The 27,422-nt window shown below is 40.8% G+C and overlaps 1 protein-coding gene across 4 annotated transcripts in view; it reads right to left on the bottom strand.

Moving 5' to 3' along the window:
• The window catches only part of il1rapl2 (interleukin 1 receptor accessory protein-like 2), a 445,655-nt gene that overhangs the window by 164,006 nt on the left and 254,227 nt on the right, over positions 1-27,422 (bottom strand). For all 4 annotated transcript variants that reach the window (XM_084939955.1, XM_084939961.1, XM_084939963.1 and 1 more), the window contains exons 3-4: positions 5,689-5,858; positions 4,106-4,209 (exon numbers count right to left, since the gene is read on the bottom strand). In XM_084939955.1, the coding sequence (XP_084796081.1) occupies positions 4,106-4,209; positions 5,689-5,858 (274 nt within the window). The remainder of the gene's footprint in view (positions 1-4,105; positions 4,210-5,688; positions 5,859-27,422) is intronic.

Here is a 27,422-nt window from a genome sequence, read left to right as displayed (position 1 = left end):
GTTTTTTTTTTTTTAACAGCGCATTGTGTTCTGCGTCCTGATTGGCTGTAGACCATTGTCAATCAATCTCCTCCGTGTCTCCTGTACAGTACATAAGGCGTCCAGCTTGTCAAATTTACATAAATCTTCGATCGCTAGCAGAGTGACTCTGAAGTGCTGTACTGTGTGTTTGTAAGTTTTCTCCCCAACAAACACAACAATGTCGACAAAACGTTTTGCACCGTCAAAGGCACCTGTGGTAGCTCCCAGAAGGCAGAGGACGATGCTAACCATCGCACAAAATGTTGGAATTCTGGAGATGCTAAAGGAAGGTAGAAGTTACTGTATTTTTCGGATTAAAAGGCGCATTAAGCGAAACAAAACAGTCAGATAAGTCAAACATTCCTGAACTCATTCTTCTTGCTTCCTCTACTTCCGTACCATTGATTCACTAATGTTGAATTCTCTGGCAGCTGCTCTATTCCCATGTTGTGGACCTGAAAACAGGATTTGATCTTTGGTTTCATTCTTTATGGACGTATTTTTCTATGAAGGTTTGAACTTTGAGAGTGTTTAAATGAGAGAAGTGTGAAAATGTTCATGCCTGTCTGAGAAAAGTGTGCAAAGCGTGTAGTGAGGGTTGTTACAGCCTTAAAACATCTATGAAAACTGTAAAAAATAAACCTATCACGGATTATTTTTAGAACATAACTCCTGCGATAAATGAGGGACCGCTGTATTTACTCTTTTTACAAAGAGTCCATGCTCTTACTGGATAATTAACAGCTTAACCTTTAGCTCTTAGCATTAGTTAACAGCTAACAGTATTTCGTGCTAACACTAAGATTTCTTTAATACATTAAATATTCTTCAAAGATTATTTTAAATGGGCACACGTTACAGGAACACACTACATGAAAACTACACTGGAAACTGTCATATGTTCATATACTTATCCATATTTGTTCAAAATAAATATATAAATTCATGTTACCATGGCAAACAGTGTGCAACCATCTGCAAAAGATATCCCAGTATCCTGAAACGCTGATATACTGGAAAGAGGATTCATGTTATCGTACGAAGATATGTCAGCTATTACACAGTTTTATTGGTTTTTTATGTCAATCCAGCTGAAAATAATCAAATCAAATTTAATTTCACTTTTGTAAACTGAACTGCACTTAATGCCAGGATTGAATTCCAAGAGTAAAATTTAAATTAATCATGAAAATGTTTTGTTTTTTTTTGACTGTATGCAACAGGCCACATGTCGCCTGTTCTTTATTATAGCAACAAAAACATGTGTAAGATCAAGGGCAATAAGCACATTTGAAGGTAGAGTTTGTCTTGCTCCTGTGTTGCAGTTTCTGTACATGGTTACAAATTCTAGATACAACCTTCAGCAGTATAATAGGATCCAGTTGGTGGCTCACCATTAGGATAGGGGGGACTGTGCCTCTTTGTGTGTATGTGTCTATGTGTGTGAATGTGTGCGTGTATATGTGTGCTTGCTAATAAGAAACCCCGAGACAATGACAGACACCAAGCCCTAATTAGGTTGTCATGCTGAGAGAGCAAGGGAAAGACAGGAAGAGAGAGAGAGAGAGGGAGAGAGAGCTTATTAAGGAGGATAGGTGTCAAGTTCTGGCAGAAAAAAGAGGTGGGAGGAGAGCAAATAAGGGGGAGGATGAGGGCAATGAAGGGGTAGAAGGAATCGGACGCTGATGTGGGGAAAGAAAAGGAGTGGGAATGGGAAACAATGGAACATGGTATGTAGGAGTGAGGAAAGAGAAACAGGTGGTTCAGGTGTAGAGGACAGAAGCTGCTGGCAGGATGAAGGGAAGAGGAGGTGTGGGAGGGAATAAAAACAGCTAGGAAGAGGAAGGGGAAAAGATGGAAACAGAAAGGAGAAAGCTGAGGTAGAGAAGGTATCAGATGCAGAGAAGGGAGACAAACAGGATCAAGCACAAAGCAGGCCGAGTGATTTATGGAATAAAACAAGAGGAGAGCAGTGCTGCTGGTGCAACCAAAGCTTCCTTTTTTCCAAATGAAACACTGGCTAATTGTGGCTAACTGGGATATAAGCACATGGCAAGTCAGATTTTTCAAAGGGTGGTAAAAAAATCCATCACTTTACCCAGTGTAGCTTTTGGAGGTTAAACCAAACGTGACAGCATTTAACTAACAACCGTATGGTAACGTTACATCTGAAATGGCATTGACAGTTGGTCAATATGTTACTGTTTACCTCAATTTCCACTAAGAAATGTAGAGTTTCTTTCATATTGTCTGCCTGCTTCACTTTCTCACCCTTCAGTTGCCACATTGTTGTGTTAAAAAATATGGAAGTAATAAAAAGCTGTTACAGAAACCCCAAACATCTGAATGCATGTTTATTTAATCGATCCAGTTAATTCTTCTTTGTGGGAAAAGATAAAAAAATAAATACGACCAAATCTCATGGTCCACATCGGCAGATTAAGTTCAGCTGTCATTATATACGATATATGTTTCAAAGCTTTAGAATCTGTGGTTTCTCTCATCTTCTGCCAGATATGGTTGAAGTCATGCTTTCTTCCACTTCTGTTTTTCTCTGTCGCTTCCACTTTTCCACGCTGTCAAAGTCCCTATATTTGCAGCGCTGACGTCAGACCATCTTGTTGGTTCTCTACAAAAGCTATAAGAGCTACCCTGTGATTGTGCCACTGTAAGGCCTCCAGGACATTCTCGCTGAAGAACCTTCTTCCGAGGCTACTTCCAACATTTAACTCTGCATGACATTCTGATATTGACGTTCTGTGTTCACTGATGGAAGCCTGACTGCCATTAACCTTTTTTTTACTGTTTTGTTTTTTTCCTCACTAATTTCAACAAATACTGTGAAACCATTCCAGTTGATCCGTCTTAACTTAAACAATGCTGCGTGTCACTTCCTCTCATTGTGAGCTACTTCCATAAGAATTCCAGCGTGCTCCAAGTTTGGTCTATTAAATGACATCAAGCAAGAAAAATCTTTTGTAATCTTTAGGTGTCATTCTGTGTTCATAAGTGTGTTTATTTTGGCTGTCTGCAGTGTCGAGCTATCTTTGCACCACCTTGGGAAAAATATTGTAGGAAAAATAGATATTAGTTTAATATAATTAACTTTTTCCACAAGACATCTTTATTAACACATTTTACAGTTTATAAGTGTAATATACTATAATAACTGAAGCAGTTGTGCAGATTTGTTTCTGTTTGTTTCCTCCTGCTCCACCACACTACGCTGTCATTACAAATTTACTCATAAACACATATTTCTAGAGGGCCCTACAGGACTCAGTTTCTGATGTGGTGCCAACTGTCATATTGTACATTTTCAACTGAATAAACTGGCAGGATGCCACTCAACTGGCAAGCACAGGTGCACCATCTCACACCAGATGTTCACACAGGTGCACACACTCACCTGCAAGGCATAAAACTAATGTTCTGATATTGCAAACACACCTCAAAAAATGCTAATTTCCTACTAATTGACTAACAGTCAAATAATAAAATAGCAGCTTAAGATATGATGAAACGTTTTGTAATCCATCGGTCATCTGTGTTTTGAATACTTGATTATTAAGAACAGGGGGCTTTTAATCATAAAATAAAATAGTGTTTATTTCTTTTCATTCAGACAGGAAACAGTGCTGCTTCTTGCCCTCGCTATGCAAATGGACCACATGTGTATAGAGTTTGTTCCCATGAAATCCACAATGCAGCGGCGACCTCGTGAACCCTGCTGCAGGTCAGAGTCGGGCCAACGATATTTTGTTTGCATGCTGCTGAAATCCTTACTCTGTTTATTTAGTCTTATGAAGCAAATGTGCTGGGGCTGCAAGTGAAACTTCAAAATAAAGCCTGTGTTTTGTTGAGTGTGTTCACGTTGACCCAGCTCCCGTCTGGGGAGAAGAGCTGTGTTTATGCGATTCTCACAAACAATGCACCCATCTGAACCAGAAATAATTCTGAATCCTACTTTGTAAGAGAAACTAGGTTGTAGTTATTTTACTTCAGGGTTGATGCATTACAGTGCCAGGATACTGGTCAGAATGGAGTCAGACAGGCCTGTGCACTGACATGCATCCAACATTACCTTAAAACGCATGTGTAGAATCCACTGTCTTCCAATTCAGCAGATCTGAACCAGATGGAGTCATCTTCTTTACTCAGCCTGTGACCCGAGAAGATGATGGGCTCCTAAAAGATACAATAAGTAGAAGATTATCCAATCTAATATAACAGGACTCTTATAATATGTATTAATGGAATCAACGATAGAGAGCAATGTATCTATAATCTGTAACGACTTCCTCTTGACCTAGAATTGACAACGGTAATGTGGTTACTATGAAAAAATGTTATATATTTTAATAATGTACCAAGTATTACCTTGCTACTCAGATATGCTGTTCATAATTTGAGACACTTTTAATATACAGTAGCTTATGGAAGTTAGTGATAAACACAAATGAGTGCAAAAAGTGTTTATAAAGTAAGTCTATTTAATTAGACGACTAGCTTTATTCTTAAGATACGTCTTAAAATAACCAATTCAAAGTGCCTTTAATCTAAAATACTGATCAAAGACTTGGTGTGCTTCCATTTACCAAATGACATTTTGACTTCTTTGATTTCTTCTTCACTCACATTTTTCCCTCACTACATGTTTATACACCACTCTGCATTTAATCATTAGTTATTATTAATTATTGTCTTTGTCCTGTCTCCTTCCCTCACTCCCAACTCGTCGCAGCAGATTGGCCGCCCCTCTCCAGGAGGTTTCTTCCTGTTATAAGGGAGTCTCTCTTTCCCACTGTGGCCAAGTGCTTGCTCATAGGGAGTTGTTTGATTGTGATTCGGTGCTATATAAATAAAATAAAAGATAAGTAAGAAATATACCTGTACTTTCAAATTTATGCTTACATATACCTATACTTATATAATAATTAGTTATTATAATAATTAGAGAAAGCAAATTATTCTTTAAAAATAATGCTTGAATTTTTTGAGTTTTTTAATACAGCTTGAAGGACCTCATGAAAAACTACACTCCTATTTGTGGAGCGTTTCCACTCAACCAGATGGTTAATCCAGTTTTTTTTGGGGAAAACTTATCTTTTTATTTATTCCAGTTGGTGTAATAAATAAAATAAAATAAATTTAAAAAAAAAATTCATGGTCTTGGTTTGTTAACTTTGCAAATTCAGGTGCTGACTGAAAATCTGTTGCTGCGTGGTACAGACCAAACATGAAGATTTGAAGTGTAAAATTCTTGTATTTTATTAGCGTGTCATGTAGCACTAATGAGCAGATATTTGTGTGAGCTGCACCAATAAGGTTTATGGCAACAGCACGCTAACCGAGCTTACTGGCATTATTTGATAACCCATGGCACGTGGTGTTAAAAAAACACAACAAAAAATCGCTAATACCGAGGCTTCAAAATTGCAGACTCCAAAAGCCAACGACCCAGAGGTCACATCCGTGTTCTAAACAGTCTCAGGGCTGCTCAGGTTACTAACTGGTGAGCAGGTTATGGTTAGGTTAAATTAATGCTTTTTGTTAATTAACTTTTTAAATTTCCATTTCGTGCTGTCTTCCTTGAACTTCATGACTCTTCTTCCCTGCCTCATCTTTCCTTCCACATCAGTTGTAGTTCAGACCAGCGACGCTCACCTCTGCATCGCCTTTGTTCTTGTACCAGATGAGGCGCAGCTTGGCGTTTGTGGCCATGGTGTAGTTGGTTCGGATGTAGCTGTAGAACAAGGCACATTTAACTCGAACAGGCTCACCAGCCAATACGTGGTACTCCTTCAGATCCACAGACCAGTCAATGCATCCATCCACTGCGAGGGGGAACACAGAGAAGAGAAATATTGAGGACATACACCATTATACACCAAATACTGCAGGAGAGAGAAACACTGATTAAAACTCAAACAACACAGGAAGCGAAACACGAACATAAACAGCAAAAACAAAAATCCTCACTCAGCCAAGGGTTTATATAAGATATGTATAAGTAAAAACATAAAGAAAAATGCTTGACAGGAGAAAGAAACGAGGATGTGAGAGAGCCAGAGAGTGTGAGTGACAGGGATATTGTTTTATCTCATTTCTTTGGTAATATTATTCTTTACCTTTAAAGCAATAAAACATTGAATGTACATTTTTGAGCTGTTTGTCTGTTCTTTTGTTTCGGGGGGGGGGGGGGGGGGGCAACATAGTGGGAGATTAAACGAGTTACAAAAAAAGTGTAGCATTTTTTTTCTTAAATGTTGAAGGTACAAACAGGGTGTCAGAAATAAACTTCTTGTGAGAACTTTTGATTTCATCCCTACGACCAAATGTTTCTCTTCACGGTTATTTGTATGGAGTTTTTTTTTCATACACCAAGTATGAAAAAAAAAGTATGGACTGCTTACTAAGTATTGCTTTAGTAATTGGAGAAAATGTGTGCGAGATAAAAAGACAGAAATTCAGAATATGAAACATGGAGGGAGAGGTCATGACCAAAGGAACAGATGAAAGAGGAAGTGTGCTGCAGCAGTGTTGGGGTGAGTCCAGGTCAACAAGAACGGACAGAAAACAAGTTGTAGATGTGAGACAAGTTTGAGATGGCGAGATGTTAGAGGTCGAAAAAAGACAAAGAGCTTGCCCAAATGGACTCCCCTCCTCCTTCTGTTTTTTTCCTTTCCTCTCTGTCCCTCCTTCCTCTCACTTCTTTTAGTTTTCCTTGTGGTCTGAGCCTCAGATAGCTGCGCTCTGTTTTAACTGTCACCCTCGGGCACTTGCCACAAGCCCTTCCCTCTGAATTACAGCCTGTAGCAATAAAGCCTCTGGTTCTGTATCCACTTCAAAATACCTCTTCTGTCTCTCATCTGTACTCTCCCCCTCTTGTTTATTAGTGTTGTCATAAATAGCGTATGTATGCTAGTTGGATTAGAACAGACCATAAGCTCTGAATGGCATCTAAAATTTAGCTGTGATATCATCTTTTTCTCCCCAGCAGTGGAACGATACCGTTGACCACAATATCACAGCATGACTTAAGGAAAATGGAATCTGGAGGAAAGTTATTCAGATGAACATGTGCTCTACCCACATACCAAGGAGGTCTGGCCCGGATCTGGTATCAAGCCGGCACTGCTGACTTCTGGCATGATAAGACGTATGCCATCCAGATATGGGCCAGGCCTGGCATAGATGGCGCCGTTTATGCTATGGCATGCCATATCTGGCTCGATTGTGGTTTGATTTATGCGGCCCAGGCCCATAGAAAACAGGTCTTCCCTGGATCCGGCTGGTGCTTCTGACTGACTGGTGTCATGGCAGGGTGTATGTCAACCAGATGTGGATCAGGTCTGGCAACGAAGCACTATTTGTGTTCCTGTTTTCCTATTTTAGTTAGAAGACCCAAATGCCATGTTGGAATACTATACTGCTATGGTAGCCAATGTTTCAAATGCAGGTTTGTGAGTGTACACTTTATCCAAAGCCTAGTGACAGTTTACTCATCGTTGCCAGTGGGTGGCTGTAGCTCAGGAGTTGGAGCAAGTCACCTACTGATCGCAAGGCTAGTAGTTCGATCCCTGGCTCTTCCAGTCTGCATGTCAAGAGTGTCAATGTGTATGAATGTAGCTAGGAAGCACTCAGTTTAGAGAAAGTGTGTGATATTGTGAATGTGTTGTGTAGAGCACTTTAAGTAATCTGGGAGAGTAGAAAAGCGCTGTGTAAGAGTCAGTCCATTCACTGTCTGAACAGAATTTTGTCATGTTACTTTTGCACTATTATGTTGTTATTAAATGTCTTGATTGAGGTACACATTAGGCTGACATCTGGGGCCAGCGCTGAAACTGTTCTGGGCCAGCACAGGACCAGCAGTGTGTCTGCAACTGGCCCGTGGCTGCACACAACTTACACATACTGCAAAGAATGACGGCCCTTTGGTGGCCCAGATCAGGTTTGCCAGAGGTAATCCACACATGGGCCAGGACAGGACCACCAGTGTGTCTGCAACTTGCCTTGTGCTGGCCCATGTGTGGGCCACCTCTGGCAAACCAAATCTGGGCCACCAAAGGGTGGGGGGCTCCCATCTCCCACACAAACGCATCGTCAAATATGCTTCCAAACCAACTTCCTTCCAAGCCAAAGACTAGACGATATGATGATATCTTGCCTTTGGCTTCACCTGCGAAGATTTTCTTGTAAAACAAAGGTAAGCCTAGCAAAAAAAGTTTTGAAACCAATGGTCTGGTCTAACTCCAACTTAATTGTGATACAAAGTATCCCACGTCAAAAATACAACTGAATCAAATACAAACACATGTCTGTCCCAGCAGCTTGTCATAACAGGAAATTAAAAATTCATGGCTCAGTGGCGTATTCGCTGGCATTGGGCCACTGTTGGCAAAATTTGCCGGGTTTGTGCTTTTTGGACACAGGATACAGGTTGTGGATCGTTACATTGGCTAGCTCTATAAGTCAATGTAAACATGTTTTAGCACTCTGTATGATGTGTCAGGTGTAATTTGTGTTGAGTTAAGTTACTACCAAAGATTTAACGACTTTATTTGCACCAGTTTGCGGTTTAAAATTACAGCCACATACTTAACTGGTACATTTATAGATTTAGCAATATGCATTAAGTCATACTGTGGCAGGAGAGATTCAGCATCGCTGCACACACACACGGCAGATTTATTACACACACGATCACTCATTCACCTTCTCAAATTAGTGCTCGTCCTCCTCTCCCACTACACATGCACCAACAGCAGTCATTTAATCAGTGACAAGCTTGACAGATAGTCATAAAAACTGTGCCGATCTGTCATGAAACACACAGTTTCACAGACTAAAACAACATTTTTTTCATGAGAGAGGTAAAAAGGCCTGAAATTCTGTGCGTGTGTGTGTCTGCGCGAATGTGTGTGTAAAAGAATTAAGTAATGAATTGGCCAGTCAGACTTGGTGGTTGTAAATTAATGAGCTGACACGAACTGAAGATGTTAGTGTAGTCCACTCAACACCTAACACACACACAGGATGCACCCAGGGCATCACATTAATAGAAAAATCACATTAGTTTGGTCGGCTGGACTAATGCCTTTTGTTTGAGACAATGTTTAACACAGGTCAGACACACACACACACACACACTAACACACGAGAAAGGTGAGACCTGTGTTTCAGGTCATAACCAAAGAAAAATTCCAATAATCCATTTATCTTAGCGTGTACATGTGCTTGTGCATATGTGTTAATATGTGTTTGTGTGTATATGTGCATGCGTGGGTGTATAAATATATTTATATATACACGTGTATATATATATATATATATATATATATATATATAAGCCAGAAGAGTGTGTGTGTGTGTGTGTGTATGGTGGAGTGCAGCTGTGTGTGTCTGTAGACATATTAAATGTGTGGGCGAGGTGTTAGCATGGGCAGATATATCATTCCCGTCAGTTGTATCTGCATACGGATGCTCCCAAACGGCAGAATGAAAATAACCCTGAATAACTAGCAAAGTTTCAGAGTCTGGAAAAGTGGAGAGAGTTTTAGGCAAATATACTCACATAGACACGCGCGCGCGCGCGCACACACACACACACACGCGTGGACAGAGTCCCAAACTGTCACGGCGAGTGAAGTGAGCCGTGTGGAGATAATGAAGTAGGATCCAAACGCAGGCACTTGTAAAGGTGTGAAGGTGGTTTATTGAAAGTAAAGTACAAAATAGAAAAACGGTAAACTGGACTGCAGACTATCTGAACTGGGAACAACTAAACTACAAAACACAAACCAGGACATGAACATGAAGAAGGATGGGCGGAGGTAAGTGATGACGGACAGCAGGAAGAACACACGGATGAAATAGGATGGATACACAGACGGACCAGCGACTACAACAACAGAAGACACGGCTTAAATACACTCAGAGAAACACAGGGAGATTACACACAGGTGGGAGTAATTAACGAGACGAGACAAGGGAGGTAAAACTGAATACACTCACATGAGACGCAGACCTTCACAATAAAACAAGAGATCACTACACAAGGACGCAGACTAGACACTGAGAGACAGACAGAATATAACACATGGAACTCAATGCTAAACATGAGACACAAATCCTGAAACACGAATAAACAGAAACATGGAATTCTAATAATGATAATAATCATAGCACCCGAAAAACACAACAATCAATCAAAAATAACCAAAACATCAGAACTCAAAATACTGGGTCAAACCGACCCAGAACGGTGACACAAACCTATATACAGGCTGCACTTTTTTCCCCTTGGCAGAAACAATCATGTTCAACAACAAAAAATACAAAACATCAAATATATTTCCCACTGAACTAAACTGCAGCAGGGTAATTTACCATAAATAACACATTTAGTTCTTCTGATGCTTCAAAATTGCTTTAGCTTTATTTAGTCTTATTCTGCCAGATTTGATCTTATCCTGTAAGATTTGAACACTTTGATAGGATACTGGGAAATAAAATAAACTTGACAATTAAGCATTGTTGAGGGAGACTTTCTCGTAAAATGAGTTCCAAGCTGGAAAGCTGCAGACTTATTTGATTATTATAAGTGTTCTGTTATTAGCCAAAGACGTGTAGCAGCACTGGAGAGTGCAAGACTGCAGTCTATACTAATAGTGATCTTAAACTTGCACTTGCAGTATTTTGCACTCACTGATTTAAACTGCAAAGGCTCCGAAGCAAACCCTGTAACAGTCTGATGTGGCGAACAGAGAGCTGAGTGTGAAGGCAAAGCTAGTCGATCAGTGTCTCCACCTCCACCTGTGACCACAAGCTCTGGCTACTGACCTAAAACTGCAGACATAATCCACAGAAATGAGCTTTCATAGGTCCGACCTCCAATTATGGTTTGTCAAAAAGAAATGCTGTTGGTGAAAAACTGATGGATGGTTGTTATCAGTATTACTGTCAAAACCTTTGTCATCATTGTTTGACAAAAATAGCTGTAAAGGAGGAGGCAAAGAATCTTGCATAGATATCAGCTGGACTGCATGATTACTACTGGTTATTAGGAAAAAACCTGTACTGGTCGGCCTGTTGGTCATTGATTTTGGGAGGTTGTTTGCTGTAGCTAGGTCAAATTGGTTGCAATTAGGTATGAAATTCTGGAGAAAGAACCTCATTGTGATTGCTTTGATTGCTTGCAAATTACTGCTGTCACCTGTAGATTTCATGGAAGATGCCGACTTGTCTGCAAACACTCAAACGACTTGCTAAGCATTGGTGAAGTTGTGTAGAGTGCGACACACGGGAAACCGACACCTTTCGATTTCAAAATAAGGGCTTCACCTTTTGAAACATGTTGGTTTCAGCTGCACAACTTTTACTGTGAAGTCGTTACTGAAATTCCTGTAAATCTGATACCTCAAGAAAGAAGTTACAAGGGATGTTTAAATTTATACCATAGGTGCTTCTGCTAGGAGGCTGAGGGTGGCGCTAATGAGTGGTAGTATTTTTGCAACATATTTCAGCCAGCAACAGCAGGCAACATCCAGTAACCATTCGTCAACCAGTCACATGTATTTCCCTGGAGATCAGAGGTTGCCCATAGATACCGGATTGGAAGATTGTGTGACTGTCGTCTTGTCGACTTCCACAAGTGGGAATTGCTATCCACGGTGCTAGATTCTATAGTTTAGACAGGACTATAGGTGGTTATTTTGTGTTTGTGTTTTCTATTTTGTGACTGCTGTTTGCATTACAGGTGGAAGGCTGTAGTATTTTTTTGAAACGGCCATACCAAAGATCTTCTGCTTCATCTCTATATCTTGGGGGTGACCGTGGCTCATGGGTTTGGGAGGCGCATCTGTAACTGTAAGGTCGCCGGTTCGATCCCCGGGCTCTATGTCCTGGCAGCCTCGCTTCTGTCAGTCTGCCCCAGGGCAGCTGTGGCTACAAATGTAGCTGCCTCCACCAGTGTGTGAATGCGAGAGTGAATGAATAGTGGTATTGTAAAGTGCTTTGGGTGCCTTGAAAAGCGCTATATAAATCCAATCCATTATTATCTCTTTGAGCTAACGATTCTTTGCTGACGTACATAGTTTGGTGAGGCACGCTTCCTGGATAAATCTTTAAAAAATCCTTTCGTCTTGTTTTTGTTTTGAGGCCATTAGAGACCACTGTGTACTGCAAAGATTAATGATGGTGTTTTGCATGCCTATGAGATCTTGAGTTTTGACAATATCTGTCTACAGACAGATGGCGAAACATAGAAACACCTGCCAGATTTTTTCACCATAACACACACACACACACACACACACACACACACACAACACAATACCAGCTACACTATCACAGCCCATATAAATGTGTGCATGGAGGTACCTTTCACTCTGGCGGTTCTGAGCTATACCTGCAGTAGTCATCTTATACTGGTGATCCTGATGAGTTTATTTCTAGTAGACACCAGAGAAGACTATAAAAGTGCTTCAATAAGCTGCCCGCAAGTTTAAACTTTGCTCCATAAGTTTCAGTCTTCCTTAGAGAGCACACATTAGACAACATGAACATAGTTTAACAATAACACTGACAATACTGGGCATGTATGCTTTATTTAATTTAAGAGCTGAAGGAGTGTGAGTTATGTAGTTTGTGCTGGGAGCCGAATATTCAGTCCAGGCCTGTCACTCAAACGTAAAGCCCCTCAGAGCCTCCAGCCTGTCTGCACGCCTCCCACAATCCCCTGCAATACCACTACAGCTGCTGCCATAATAATAGCTTGACCTGACCCACCCACCCACACGCACGCACGCACACACAGGTAATGATCCCCATATTCACAAACAGGGACAAACACACACAAAAAAGCAGTATGAAGTCACACACACACACACACACACACACACACACACACACACACACGTACATGTACACACACAGAGACACAACAGTCTATCACCACTGGAGGGCAATTTACACCATGGGTGAGAAAAGACAGAAAGAAAAAAGAGAAAAGAGAGAGAGAGAGAGAGAGAGAGAACAAGATTAGAAGGCGACAGAGCGAGGGGGAGAGAGACAGAGTGTACCTGCCATTTGGCCCAGTGGTTTGTGCTGATGTTCAATTTCAGCGCACGGCCAACTTGATGGTTACTTATTTTCTCTGAACACATTTTATGAGAATAGGCTTTAGCCTAGATAGAGCTTTATATGTACGCCTCGAGGACATGCTGCATTTGTGTGCGGGCACCGCAGAGCGAGGAGAAGCGTGACATGGCGCGTGTTCGCCATTTTCAAAATGACTCTCAGAATAAGTTGCGCTCCGGCTCAAACTGTGAATTTATGCCCCCCACACACACACACACACACACACACACACACACACACTCACATAGATTTATGTATGGGTGTAACTGTGAGGGCATTCACATACATAATCCATTCCCGGCCACTTACCTTCAACTCAGCCATCAAAACTAAGGGCCTAACAACAGCCCTCACCCGAGCTGTAACTTAAACCCAATTCAACTTTTAACCCTTTAAAGGTATCCTCAAAATCGTTCCCACTCCAGTGGGCTAAGACTCAAACTGATTCTCACAGTGTTAGCTGGGCAACAACCCACACGCACATCCATACACACACAAACCAAAGCAATCTATTTTGTGAGCCGTATGAATATGGTAATACATGTCTGGGTTATGGCCTTCATTCATTGCAACGGAGTTACAACAGCATCTATCAGCATATGAGGCTTGTAGTGCTACAGCACACACACACGCACACACACATATTACAACCAAGACACACAGTAAAACACTCAATCTCATATTAACAGACACACACATTTTCACGCACATGCATCGGGCTGAATAAATGGAGTTGACCACAATCTGCCCTCTGTCTAATGCTACCAAACAGACTGAAATTTATTCACTCTCACAGGAGAAAGCACACACAGAGACGCACATACCCACAAAAAACAAAGGGAAAAAAGTGACATGTACTGATAAGAAAACTGCAGCTGTGAAAACTGAAAGCATCATCTGAGTTAACCTGTGGATTCTACTGATGAATGAGAGTGCGTGTGTGAGTGGACCGAGTTGAACTATCACTAATAAAGATAATAAGAAACCCTGATGTGACTGGCAGAATAACAGTGTCATAAAATATAAATAAATAATATATTTCTAAGATCTAGCTGGATTATTTAGCTTGTAGGTAAAAAACCTCTTAAGTTGTCTTTATAAATCTGTTTAAGCTCGTCTGCATTCGCCTAGAAAGTGGATTAGTTATTCTGGCACTAGACAGAACAATTAATACTTGGAGCAGTACGTCTGCACACTGACACATTTATTTCCACATTACTTGAAGAAGATGTAAACAAATCAGACACCAAAGCCTGCATTTAGTGTTATTTGACCTAAAACAGACTGTAGTAGAGCACCGTCATCATTAATGTCACTGTTAATCAATAAAGCCATTATAAGCTGTGAATTTCAATGAAAATAAAATTCTATAAGAATACTCCTGTGTTTAGGCTAGTCTTATTGCTCAAAGACTAGCCTGTGCTGAAAGTGCACGAGAAAAATAGATAAGGATTGAAACTGCATATTTTGTTAAAATTGTTTTTCAGGTTAAACATGGATCAGAAATGCGGGGTATGGAGTGCATTCAGAGATAATGTAGTCAGAGATCTATTATGACTGCACAAATTTGTCCACCTTGGATACAAAGTATGGCTGACACCTAAATTCACCCTAAATGGCTGGGTGGGTGATGATTGGAGGATGATTATATTTGATGTGACTCTTAGTCTGATCTTATTTCAAAGTAAAGCCAGATTTCTGTGACTGCTTGGTGAACCCAAGTCTAGTCAAAGTTTATTTCTATGGTACATTTTAAACAGCTGGCAAAGGTGTTGTAGAAGTCACATGAAATATGCATAACACTGACTAAACCAACAAGAAGTACACACCAACAAGTGAACATGACTGTGTTTGCATATTAGAAGCCAAGGTACTCTACTGGCACAAATAAGATTTTAAAAGTGTTGATTGGGGAGGATCGAGAGACTGGGCAGCTCTTATGTGAAAAGGTAAGTTGTTCCAAAGATTAGCGGAGGCACCACTGAGAAGGCGCTATCGCCTCTGCTGAAATCAGGCTGAATAAAGATAAAAAATGACACTATTTAAACCTTCATGATCTGTATCCAGATAACTTTTTTTCTGAATGAGAGAAATGCATGTGTCCAACCAATGTCTAACAAGAAAAAAATCACTTGTGTATTTTTGTGCGAAAAGGCAGCTTTGGACATGTCCAGACTGAATTTCCCTACGTTGCCTCAAGTTTCTGTGCAATGTGGTAGATCTTACATATTGAGATCAGATCAGGCAGCATGGTTAGCACTATTGCCTCACAGCAAGAAGGTCCTGATTTCAATTCCATTCAATTTCTGTGTGGAGTTTGCATGTTCTCCTTGTGTTTGCGTGGGTTCTCCCCAGGTACTCCGGCTTCCTCTCACAGTCCAAAGACATGCAATTAGTGGGGATAGGTTAATTGGAAAACTCTTAATTGCCCATAGGTGCGAACCGTTGTCTGTGTCTATGTGTTAGCCCTGCGACAGACTGGCGACCTGTCCAGGGGATCACATCGTTGGCACAATCGAGATTGTGACTTTTATTTTTCTACCACTGTGAATGCAAAGACCCATATCATCCAGGTAACATATTTACTGAAGGTACTGATCCAAGTGTTAGATCGCCCTGAATTGCTGTGGACGTCTTCCTTCCTTCCTTTTCCAGTTTGGTAATTTGGTTAACCAGAAACAGGTCAAACCACTTGAAAGTGTGTTTAGTCCTCTACACACACACACACACGGACACACACTGTGCCCCACTTTGCTTTTTTTTCCTGGATGAAAGCCTTCATAGGACAGTACAAGCTTTATAGGTACTAACAAAATACAGTGCTGTACACTTCTACTACAATTATAAACTGACTGGTTTATTAAACAGAAACGACTTTCCCATCTCAGTGAAAACGAGCCTTCCATTAGTAAACTGACAACATCTGTTTTCTCCCAGAAGGAGCTTTTGCTTTTGAACTGCTTTGGACTTTCCTATCACCAAATGGTCAGAGTGCCCTGTAACAGATTGCACTATCTTAAAGAGGAGGGGAAATGTGATTTGATTGGTCAGGCTGGAGGCAAGACAGTTCTGCCACGGGCTTGTTGACTCAGCCACTGCTTGTGCCATGTGCAACTGATTCTTGGAAATAAAGCATAGCGCAGTCTGAAATGTCTTCAAAATGTTGACTTGAGTTTTGCAAATCAGGTCATGAACCAGAACGAGAAGTAGGCTCAAATAATTTGAGAAAACGCTGAAAAGAAAACAAAAAAAGGATGGGCAGCAGGGGGAAAGATTGAGGATGAAGGAGTAGTTTTGATAGGAAGTACTTAATGAGAAATAATGAGTCCCATTTCCCTGGGAAGTACAACACATTGGCCTTCCTATTAACTATAATGACTCTCGAAGAGGTATATATGGATGGATGAAGGAAAGGAGAGGTGGAAACATAGAGGGAAGATGGAGAGGAAACACAAAGGAAGCACCTGTGGATGACAGATAAAGGATCTTATCGGGAAAGATAATAAGAAGGTAGATAATGTTTCCCTATCAGGCTACTCCTCAATGAGTAATGACAGCAGAAACAAAAGGTAAAAAAAGAGGAAGATGAGAAACAGAAGATAGTTTGTAGCATCTGCAACATAGATAAATCAATGCCAAATTACACGTGGTAGCCTGGTATAATTACACCAATAAATGTGATCAGGGTTGGGATGATTGATGACATATCTCACACTAGAGCTAATGTTAGTGTTTGCTGAATACTAAGACCATATTTCCCACTCAACCAAACAGCCACTCACTCTTGATATCCTACGGTCAGCCACTCCATCTGCTATGCATGGAGGCTATTACCCAGGAAAATCATTACCCTCTTGTTGGTGTGTGTAGAAATCTACCCTTATAAAATGGAAAATCTGAAGAAAGGAACGTGCCAGGATGCCATAGTAGGAATTCCGGACTCAGTGTTCGATCTCATGCTTAGTGGAGTGAAAATTAGATTCCCAAATCATTAATGGTGAAAATGACAGGAAATCTTTTTTAGGGTGGGGAACATTTTGGGTGATTGAAAAAAGTCCTTCAAAGGATTAGACGGAGAACAGAGACAGATCGTAAAAACTAGAAAAACAGAAATGTAAACAGACCCAACCAATTGGACGACACCTGGGAGATCAGATCAATAGAAAATGATACAAAAGACTTTTTTGTGCAAGATGAAAAAAAAAGGCAAAGTGGGGATGAAAAAGCGGGAGGTGATGTAAGAAGAGAAAAAAGGGGGCAATGAAAATAAAAGCAGCATGTTGGAAGCCATCAGCTACCTGCATCCAAGTTACAATGTTCAGATTTCATCTGCTTCCACTTTATGCATCTCTCTGTGTTTACCACAGCGTTGCTTGCATCACATTTTTGTTTGCTGTATCATTTCATTATTTGGTTCCACAACAGCCCACTTTCCCCTTGTTGATCATTAAAATCTAATCTCGCCTGGCTGTGCAGGCTCATGAGCATAAAACAGTGATATATTTCATGTTTATTCAGAAAATGATTGCTTTTATTACTTTTTGATCTCACTGGTGAATCTCAGGGTTAATGAAAAGTCCCCAGTGTCTTTATCAGGTTATTATCTTTTTAAAGCAGCGGGATGAAGGAGGTGATCTGTGTGCTTGTAGGTTTTTAAAAGATTGAGAAAAGAAGGATATTAGCTGTTTTCTTTACTGGGACTTGTGAAATGCACATTCTTATTTTTACTTTTTACACTTATCCCCTTAATGTGCATTCTGGAATCGAGCTTTTAAATTCAGCCGTACAATCTTTTACTAAAAAATACAGGTCAACGTGACCTTTGCTCGGACTACCTTTTAGTGAACCCACCTACACTTAAACTGATGCATACTCTGTTAATCATCTAATGCTTTCATTCATTATATCGGGATCTCTTTTTCCTCAATCTGGCAACCCACTGACTGCCAACAACTTAGCCTCTGGTGACTAGATAATAATGTGTGATTCCTAGTATAGCCAGTGGATATCAGTGTCAGTCACACAACATGCTTGGGCAGTGCGCTCCCTCTTTTAATCTCTACATGCACTCTTTAGCTTCATGCAACCAAAACCTCCAAAGTAACTCTTCAGTAAGATTCAGACTAAAGCAGACTACAAACAGAAACCAGAAATCTTCTGGGTATCAAAAATCTCACCCTGCTTTGGGATTTAGCATATATACATGCAGATATCTAGAGTATTTAAAAGTAGAATGGGAGGCAGAGCCTTCAGTTTTCAGGCCCCTCTTCTGTGGAACCAGCTTCCAGTTTGGATTCGGGAGACAGAAACTATCTCTACTTTTAAGATTAGGCTTAAAACTTTCCTTTTTGCTAAAGCATATAGTTAGGGCTGGACCAGGTGACCCTGAATCCTCCCTTAGTTATGCTGCAATAGACGTAGGCTGCCGGGGGATTCCCATGATGCATTGAGTTTTTCCTTTCCAGTCACCTTTCTCACTCACTATGTATTAATAGACCTCTCTGCATTGAATCATATCTGTTATTAACCTCTGTCTCTCTTCCACAGCATGTCTTTTATCCTGTCTTCCTTCTCTCACCCCAACCGGTCGCAGCAGGCCGCCCCTCCCTGAGCCTGGTTCTGCCGGAGGTTTCTTCCTGTTAAAAGGGAGTTTTTCCTTCCCACTGTCGCCAAAGTGCTTGCTCATAGGGGGTCATATGATTGTTGGGTTTTTCTCTGTATCTATGAAGCGCCTTGAGGCGACTTTTGTTGTGATTTGGCGCTATATAAATAAAATTGAATTGAATTGAATTGAATTGAATATCTCTTTCCACCAATATAGTGTCTTAAGAGGCAGATCTGCCTTCATTTCTACAGGTTTGAGAACCATTGGTTACTCAGATTACAGAAAGGAAGGTGTGGTAATTATAATATGTGCTTGAATACAATCGTGATGCATTGCCTGATGAGGCACTGATTGACGTTTTTATTGAGACTGGATGCCAACAAGACTGTGAGTCAACTACTTTCAAAACCTTCTGTGATTCTATCGTTGTAAAACCTGATTTTTGAAGTCTTGCCTCAGACATATACCCTCGATACAATATTAATAATTAAAAAGACTAAAACCAACATGGAAACTAATAAAAATGTAACATTTTCAAACAACAAGAAGCACTTATGTTTATAGACAGTAAGACTGACACTGTTGTCATTGTGTTACTTAAATTTGTAAGTCTTAGTTCAACCAGCATGATCAAAGACATTCCTTTGTTTCTGATTACCCTCCCCAGCCTGTTGGTGGGGGAGGATGTAGTGTGGGCAGGAGGTCACACAAACGCACCCCCAAACACAAACACAAACACACACACAGTGTTTTAATCTTTTGTGACCATAGGGGGGTTTTACAATGGGTGGTGCTTGTGTGTACTGGAACTGTTTTCAATAAAAGGCGGCAAGCGGAAGCCGGGGTCGAAGTCGTCTGTGGTTGATTCAGAGTGCTTTCCTGAGACACCGACCGGGGCTTCCCTTGCGCAAGTAAAATCGATCGATCGCTCATTGTCTTGCTTCCTTGTCGTTAATGGGAATAAGTTTCTAAACCAGCGGGGCCTGTGGAAGCGCAGACCCAACAATGACAGACTTTTCCACTTGTTTAAAAAAATGAGGATTTAAAAAGCAACGTTTCTTTAAGAAACTTGCCAGCATTACTTGCCAGGTTAACAAAGACACTGGAAAATTAAGCTTTCGGTGAATTTTTGTGAAGTTTCCTCTGTGCAGAACCAAACGACAAGAAGCTCTAAAAGCACTGACCTCCATCAAATTGCTTCTTTGTGTTGTTGTGTGAATTTATATATACACGTCTGCAGCCCGCCCAATTTATCACTGTGCCGATGGAGCGTGCAGCACAGTCGCTCCCGTATTTGTCAGCTCTCTTGTGTGTTAACACACACCTCCACACACACAGGGTCCCCTTTGCTCTCCTCCTGCCCGTCATTAATAAAAAGAAGTAGCTGCACACCTGTTCACTGACAGCACCCTACAGAGTGACAGAGGGGGAGATGGGCAAAAGTGTGACAAGGATTTTAAAAAAGGGAAAGGAGGGTTGGTTTCAGTGAGTTTCAGACCTCTTCTTTTCTTTGTTTAAAAGCACTTATTAAAACAATGAATCCATCACACATTCACTAAATAGTTCACTGCTTGACCACAGCTCAGGCGCTGCATGTTTGTCTTTAGCCCTGGCTTCCAAAGTCAGACCTCGCTTTGCTTTGAAAATATAACTCCATCAAAAAATCTCAATATTTCAAAATTTGCTAACGTCGTAGTCTTTCTTTTATCTCCCCCCCCCGACTCTGTCTTTCTCAATGATGCACAGCTCTGCGTTAGTCTTGAACTTGCTGGCTCCGACTCCATCAGTTTCAGACATTATTACTTGGGGTCCACGTTCACTGCACATGCATGTTCTCTCACAATGAAACCATCTGTCTTCAACCACTTTATTTTATGTTTTATTGGAGATTTCACACCAGTGGGAAGAATTCATACATATGATTAACATTTTTTGATTATTTTTCTAGTATTTCTGAGTTGAGTAGAGCTCTCACTGTGTGCTTGGAAAGATGACCTTTAGACCTTTTCCCTTGGTTTTGCCTCTCATACGAGCTGCACTTAGTCCTGCAGTTTCACAAATGAAATATACTCTGTACCTCTTCATTTTCACTGGTAATCCTTGATTTAAAGTTAATGTCTGAAAACAACTAGCGTGTCTATTAAAAAAAAAAAAAGTAAATACTCTTTTAGTCCAAATGCAACCAAGGAATGCAGTTACTAGGGAAACGGAATATGTGTTTAAGAGCTATTTGTGCATTAATTATGCAAGATTTTGTTTTTTCCCCCCTTTGGCTGACCTTTCATATTCAAACAATAATAGAAAATGTGAAAAGTCATTGTAAGCAGGTATGTTCTTGATATTTGATGACTCATGAAAGGTCCCAGGTCCACATCTTGCCCAAGCCCCTCTGTTATGCCCCCTATAACCCCTACTCCCTCTTTGCATTGACATTGTAAGAGTCTCGGGGTGTTGCTTGGGCTTGATTGTGGATTATCTACATCTAATGAGGTGTGGAAAAAGGCAAACCTGCGGTCAGCATGGGGAAAACGCCTTTTCTTGCCAGACCTCATCGTGCTCCCACATCATTCTTCTCTTTAGGTTGTGACTTTTGAGCCAGGTCATAATACACTAGTTTAAAGAGTGACCTCAGAGTAAGCTATACAGTACGATACGATACTGCTATCTTCCCAGCAGCAGCCCAGGAGACAAATTAGCAGCTGTTGTTGGTGATCGTAGAGGCTAAAGAAGAGGATATTTCTCTGTGGAGGTAGTGGAGACTAAAACAGACCAAAAAGCACAGCTGTGTAGTAGATATAATAAATAATGTTCTCCACAGATCATTGCATGCCACTATTCAATTTGATTTTATTCATATAGGGCCAAATCACAACAACAGTTGCACCACGGCGCTCACGATAGCAGTGGAACCTAAACTCTTTTTATTTTTACAATATTCTAACTGTGTTCTTTCAGAGTCTGATCTCAGTGTGTTCATGATAATTTAGCTTTGTGGTATTCTACGTTATCATGGTGACGCTGGTGAACTGTGGTCATAAAGAGATGCAAATCAACTATACTCAGATATGTTCTGGCACTGGGACCACTGATTGATTTAAATTCAGTTTTGAAATTATTACTGTACTCAGTGGTGGATTTTCATGTTAAATATTGCCAAGTGTCAAACTTTTAGACCAGTCTAAAGTCAGTTTTGGGCTTCAAAGCTTGGCTTAGGCAGTTTTCTTCTATGCTCTGTTCTCAGTGCTTGCTTGCAGATATACAATCATGTCAGCCACACAGGTCTGACTGAGTACATTAGCCCCACTCACCAGATGTTTGAACACCCTTTGCTTCTAAAGGGGAAACCAATCAGCTGCCCTACAGGGGAACTGAAGGGGTGGACCAAGGACTAGTATAACATATGTAATTATGAAAAGCTACGTCAGTGCATTGTAAACTTAATAAAAGCTGAAAATCACTATCACATTTCCCCCAATGTGCATTAAAAACAAAACAAACAAAGCTCCAGCTTTGTGGATACAAGTCAGACACAAATGAGCAGTTACAAATATTAAAAGCACTCTGCATGAAACCAACAATCACGTGACATCCAAAATCAGCCTGAGGCAACATTTTCCCCATTCTGATCTTTAATATGAGTCTCAATGACACTTCATGAAAACCAGTACAGTAAAAAAACAACATCAAATAAAAAAAATTTATTTTCTGGCACTTCCCACCTCCCTCTACCTTTCTGTTCTTTCAGTTTCCAAATCTGTTCACTGTATCTTCCCTGCACTCCACCTACTTTACCCACCTATCTCTCATTCTCCAAAATCACTTTGTATTCCCATCTCTCTGTGTGTCACCCAGCATCTGTGCTGAATATTTTAAACGAAGCACGGCGGAGCTGCGCAGTTTGATGGTGAAACTGCTGAACAGCAGCAGAAACAGGTTCAGTGCATATCTTAATCTGATGCAACAGTACAGCACATATCAGCTGTCAGCACCTTTAAATAAACATCTAAACAAAATCGGAGCAGAAGGAGGCAAATTGTTCTTGAAAGTTTGAGATCAAATTTAAGGTTGAAGTAGACAAAACTCTGAAAACTGTGGAATAACCGCAGGGATGGTGTGCTGTGTCCGTAAAGGTCACAGCGAATGCCACAGGGTTTATTTTCCTGGACAGAAAGAGGTGAAGAGTGTAGGAAAGAGATATTGGATGGAAATATTGTGAGAAAGAGAAAGAGGAACAGAGGTTAGTTGAGCAGGACCTAAAACACATCAAGGTCTTTTTGTGAAGTTGGAAACGACTGCGGTGACTTCGGTGTGTCTGCTTCTAACCGAGTGTCTTCGCAAGATACTGAAATTCTGCAAAACAAATTCTGTCAGTGAATTTAAAAATACTCATTTGAACAAGCTATTTGAAAACAGCAGAGAAAAAAACACGAGTGCAGAAAACTTACTCTGCCTAAAGACAAATTTGGCAGCATCAGCTGACTGTGGGATTCCTGTGCAAGTATGTTTATGCCAGTCCTTCTGAAGAGAATGTACAGGAGTGGGATACTGTCACCAAACCTGGCACCCTAACCCTTGTCCAGGGTCACCTTGCTTACCTGCTGCTACCCCAACAGTCACCCCTTGTACTAAGACCCCACGCCCCAACACACACACACACACACACACACACACGCACACACACACGCGCACACACGCGCACACACACACACACACACACACACACACACACACACACGCACGCACACACCGACAGATAGACGACATCGGTTTAAAAAAATGAAATATGTACTCAAATAAGGTTCACATCATTGTACAGCAGCTGTTATTACTGGTTACTTTAGGTAACATTTGACTTTAAAAGCATTGAGTACTGTGCAAAAATCTTGAGTCACTGCTCTTTTCTTTATGTTTTGCTTCCAAGGAGCCAGACTTTTTTTTCTCTCTGAAGGTCTTTCAAAGTTTTTCTTTGAACAGTTTTTCATGAATTCTCAGTCCAGTTCCACCTGATCACTTTTAGAGGGTTTTTATTTTTTGTTGTTTTGTTAAACCACTTAATACTGACCTATGTATGATTCAAGAATTGTTGTATTGTGTCTATGCATAACAGGAAACTTAGCAAAGAACCAATTTTAAATGTAATATTTGGGCCCTTGTCTAAGGAGCTTGGAAAGAAAAGCATCTGGACATCTTCAAGCAACTTAAGTCCAGTATGGACTGGACTTAAGTTGCTTGAAGATGTTTCACCTCTCACCCGAGAAGCTTCTTCAGTTCTAAGGGTCAACTGGTGGAGAGTCCCAGATTTAAACCCTGTGGGAGTTTCCCCCTTAAGAGGGACAAAGGACCCCCTGATGATCCTCTACCTAATCACATGAGCCAAGGTGTGAAAACGGTTGTAGGTCACAATCAGCCAGGGTTTTGGGTAAACCCGCTGTGAAACCTGGCCCCACCCTATCATGTGATTTCCTGAGGTCAGATGGCCCAGGATGTGAGTGGGCATTAAGGTGTCTGGGAAGGGATCTCAGAACCGGATTATAGATGACGGTGTCGTAAACCACCGCCTCTCTTCAAAGAGGGTCGTTCCAAGCTCTTTAGACTACGATGACCTGGATGACTGAGAACCTTCACAGACATTTGGGCCCTTTGTTACTAGCAGCATGTGAATTAAGCATTTGGGCTTTTTTGTAGATTCAACTAAGCAAATGGGAGAAAGGATAATACAGTTTGACAGACATAAAATAGTATTTGCACCAAGAAGGTGATTCAAGAAGAGCTATTAGCTGAAAACATGGCATATCTCTTTATACTCTGTCCCATGAGGAAAATGGACAAAAGAAGAGGTTGTAGATGTTACAGAGTATAGCATGGTGGCAAAGGATGGAGAGAATCCCCCACTAACCTTTTGGGTTGGCATTACTTTAGATTTTGTTTTGTATTAATTGCATGCTTTGGTGTTTCTTTGTGTTTGATGTGAGGTGTGGGCCACACCCATGTGGGAGTGGAGATTCTACTCTAGTCCAGCTGCCAGCTATTTGGAGTTGAGTACAGGGAACAGCTGATTGGGGAGGATTGGAGCCCTTCTCTATAAAGGGGAGAGGAAACAGGAAGTAGGGGTTGTCGTTGTTTTTTTAGTAGGGCACTGGTGTAGCAGGGAAGCCTCGAAGATCCAGGATGAAGTGTGCACATTTTAACGGAAAAGATTTTTAACCTGGCCTGGTTTTGCTTTTAAAATAATCTGAGGATGTTGGAGGGAGGACTCATTTTTATTGGGATGTGAGTGGATGTGCTGGGAGGCAGGAAAACAAACACTGGACTGGAGACTCTGTGCCCCTGACAAGGAAACTGGACCAGTTTTGGGGAAGTTCCAGCTCCCAGGATGTGATGTGGAGACCCAGCCTCGAACGAAGTCAGGCCTGAAAAGGTGGGTGGCAAGCCTTTTTGAGGAAGATGCAGGATTGATACGTTTTGGCTGCTTGTTCTTCCAAGTGACCACCTTTCCCCTGTTTGTAACCAGGCTAACAACCCTGACCGCGGTGGCTTTGGGCCTTGGATTCCTGGCCAGAGTTGTGTCTCCAGCCAGTAGTTTTACCCGGAGAAAGAACAAATAAATCTTGTGTACCCCATTGCAGTGTGCGTGTGGTGGTTCGTTACTGGTCAATATTAGAGCTACTACTTTCTTGTACGGAGGCCATTTTGGGCCTTACGTAACATAGACCGAAAAGCTATCAGCAGCAGATGGACAGTATTTTGAAGTCTGTCCTTTAATTAGTGAAATAAAAATCTAGCAAAGACCTGGCAGGGGGCCTGAAAGATACATCTGGATTTTCAGTTGGGCCGTGTGCTGTTGGTCAGAGCTTCATCAGACAGGGTCTCAGTGAAAGGGTAACTGTCAAGAAGCCATCCTCAGGAAAAGGAAAAATATGCGGATGAACGACAAATTACCAAAAAACCAGACTGAAAATATTAGGGAAGCAAACTACCGGCAATTTAAAAAAAAAACTCCTAAAACACACCTTTTAAATCTGGCTTTTCAAATCGAATATAATTGAATTATTGAAGAAGTGTGGCCAAGTGTGACGTGTGGTCAGGCTGTTTTGAAGAATAAAGGTGATAGTACTCAATTTTCACCTAATATACTGTATTTCCATTTATGTTTGCAGATGCTTCAATAAATCGCGGCACCTATTTCCCACTTTCCCAGCAAAATATAAAGAAAGGAGGGGTAGCTCGAAAGCTCCCATTTCTTCAAAGTACTTTGAAATATGCAGTATTTTGTTTGCAGGTCTTTTGTGTTATAATGGAGTTCATATAAATGCATTTTTAGCCTAATTATGGAAACGATCTGTAATTACTTTCTACCACTGCTCACCGTCATGTCATCAAATGGGAAAATCACTCTGCATTCAGCACTGACAATTTATCCCACATTTAGATAAAATCAAACTGTTCCATAAATAGCAGAGTTGCTGTCACAAGCGCTTTGTTCAGTGAATTGTTGCACAAATTATCATTGTTAGTTAATGAGGTGCATATAATTAACAGTGCAAATATTTAATAACTCATGTGCTCATTATAGACTGTGTTTGTTTGTCTGCATGTGTTTTTGATATAATTACTATGACAAGTGATGTAATTAAAGGGGCTGGGTGAGGGATGTGTGATACAGCAGGAGGCATGAGGTCGATAAGATGTCTTAAGGATATCTCAATGAAACTACCTTGAATTTCTATGATAAAGAACCAGGATTTGAGGAGCTTGCCAATAAATAAATAAAGGGTTAGACATAATTGCAGTAAGTCTGATTAATTTACTGGCCTTGGCTTTCTGGTCTCATCCCTATCTCTTTAAATCAAAACTTAACACTTCTTGTCAAAGTTAATAATCTTCTATGATTTCAAACTCTTAGGAGACATATTGACTAGCATGTGAGAGTACAGCTAATTTTGCTCAGGACTGTTTCAAATTATTTTTAGGGGCACACTTTCAGGTCAGGTTATTAACTTGTATCATGTCCCCTGAAAATACTGTCTAACCAAAAAATATTTATTTAGAAGTTTCCTTAAAGATCAGGTCCTCTAGCAGAGGCCTGGCAGTTTGAGGGCCCTGTGCAGTATCTTTGGACAGACATCCCCGATGTCGTTCCTGGGATCTGCTGGAGCCACTCGCCTAGTTTGGGGGTCATTGCACCGAGTGTGCCAATTACCACCGGGACCACTGTTACCTTCACCTTCCACATCTTCTTGAGGTCTTCTCGGAGTCCTTGGTACTTTTTCCATCTCAGTGTGTTTTCCTCTGAAAGTATTGTTGTCACAATGTCAAAGTTAAATGGATCCATTAAATATCTGTATGTTATGTTCCCATGCACACCTGTTCCTCTTACTTGTTGTGAAGAAGTACAATCCTAATTACTGCAGATTTCCAGTGGATGTTCAGACCAGTTTACACCAATCACAATAAATTACACGAGCCTACCTTTCTACTGCCATAACTGTCGTTTTCATTGTGTTTGCACTTTTATTCCCAACAAACACACATTCATATATTATGGCTGCATAAAGAACTTTGTCAAAATATAATTTAAGTGACATTTCCGTATGCTTATGTGCCAAGACCCTGGACTAAACAGCTGTAATCAAATGTGCAAACTCAGAATATT

Source organism: Perissodus microlepis, chromosome 2 (assembly GCF_051167445.1).
Source record: "Perissodus microlepis isolate ML-2025 ecotype Zambia chromosome 2, ASM5116744v1, whole genome shotgun sequence".
NCBI lineage: Eukaryota > Metazoa > Chordata > Actinopteri > Cichliformes > Cichlidae > Perissodus > Perissodus microlepis.
Note: the sequence above shows the minus strand (reverse complement) of the source record. Positions and strands in the feature narration are given on the sequence as shown.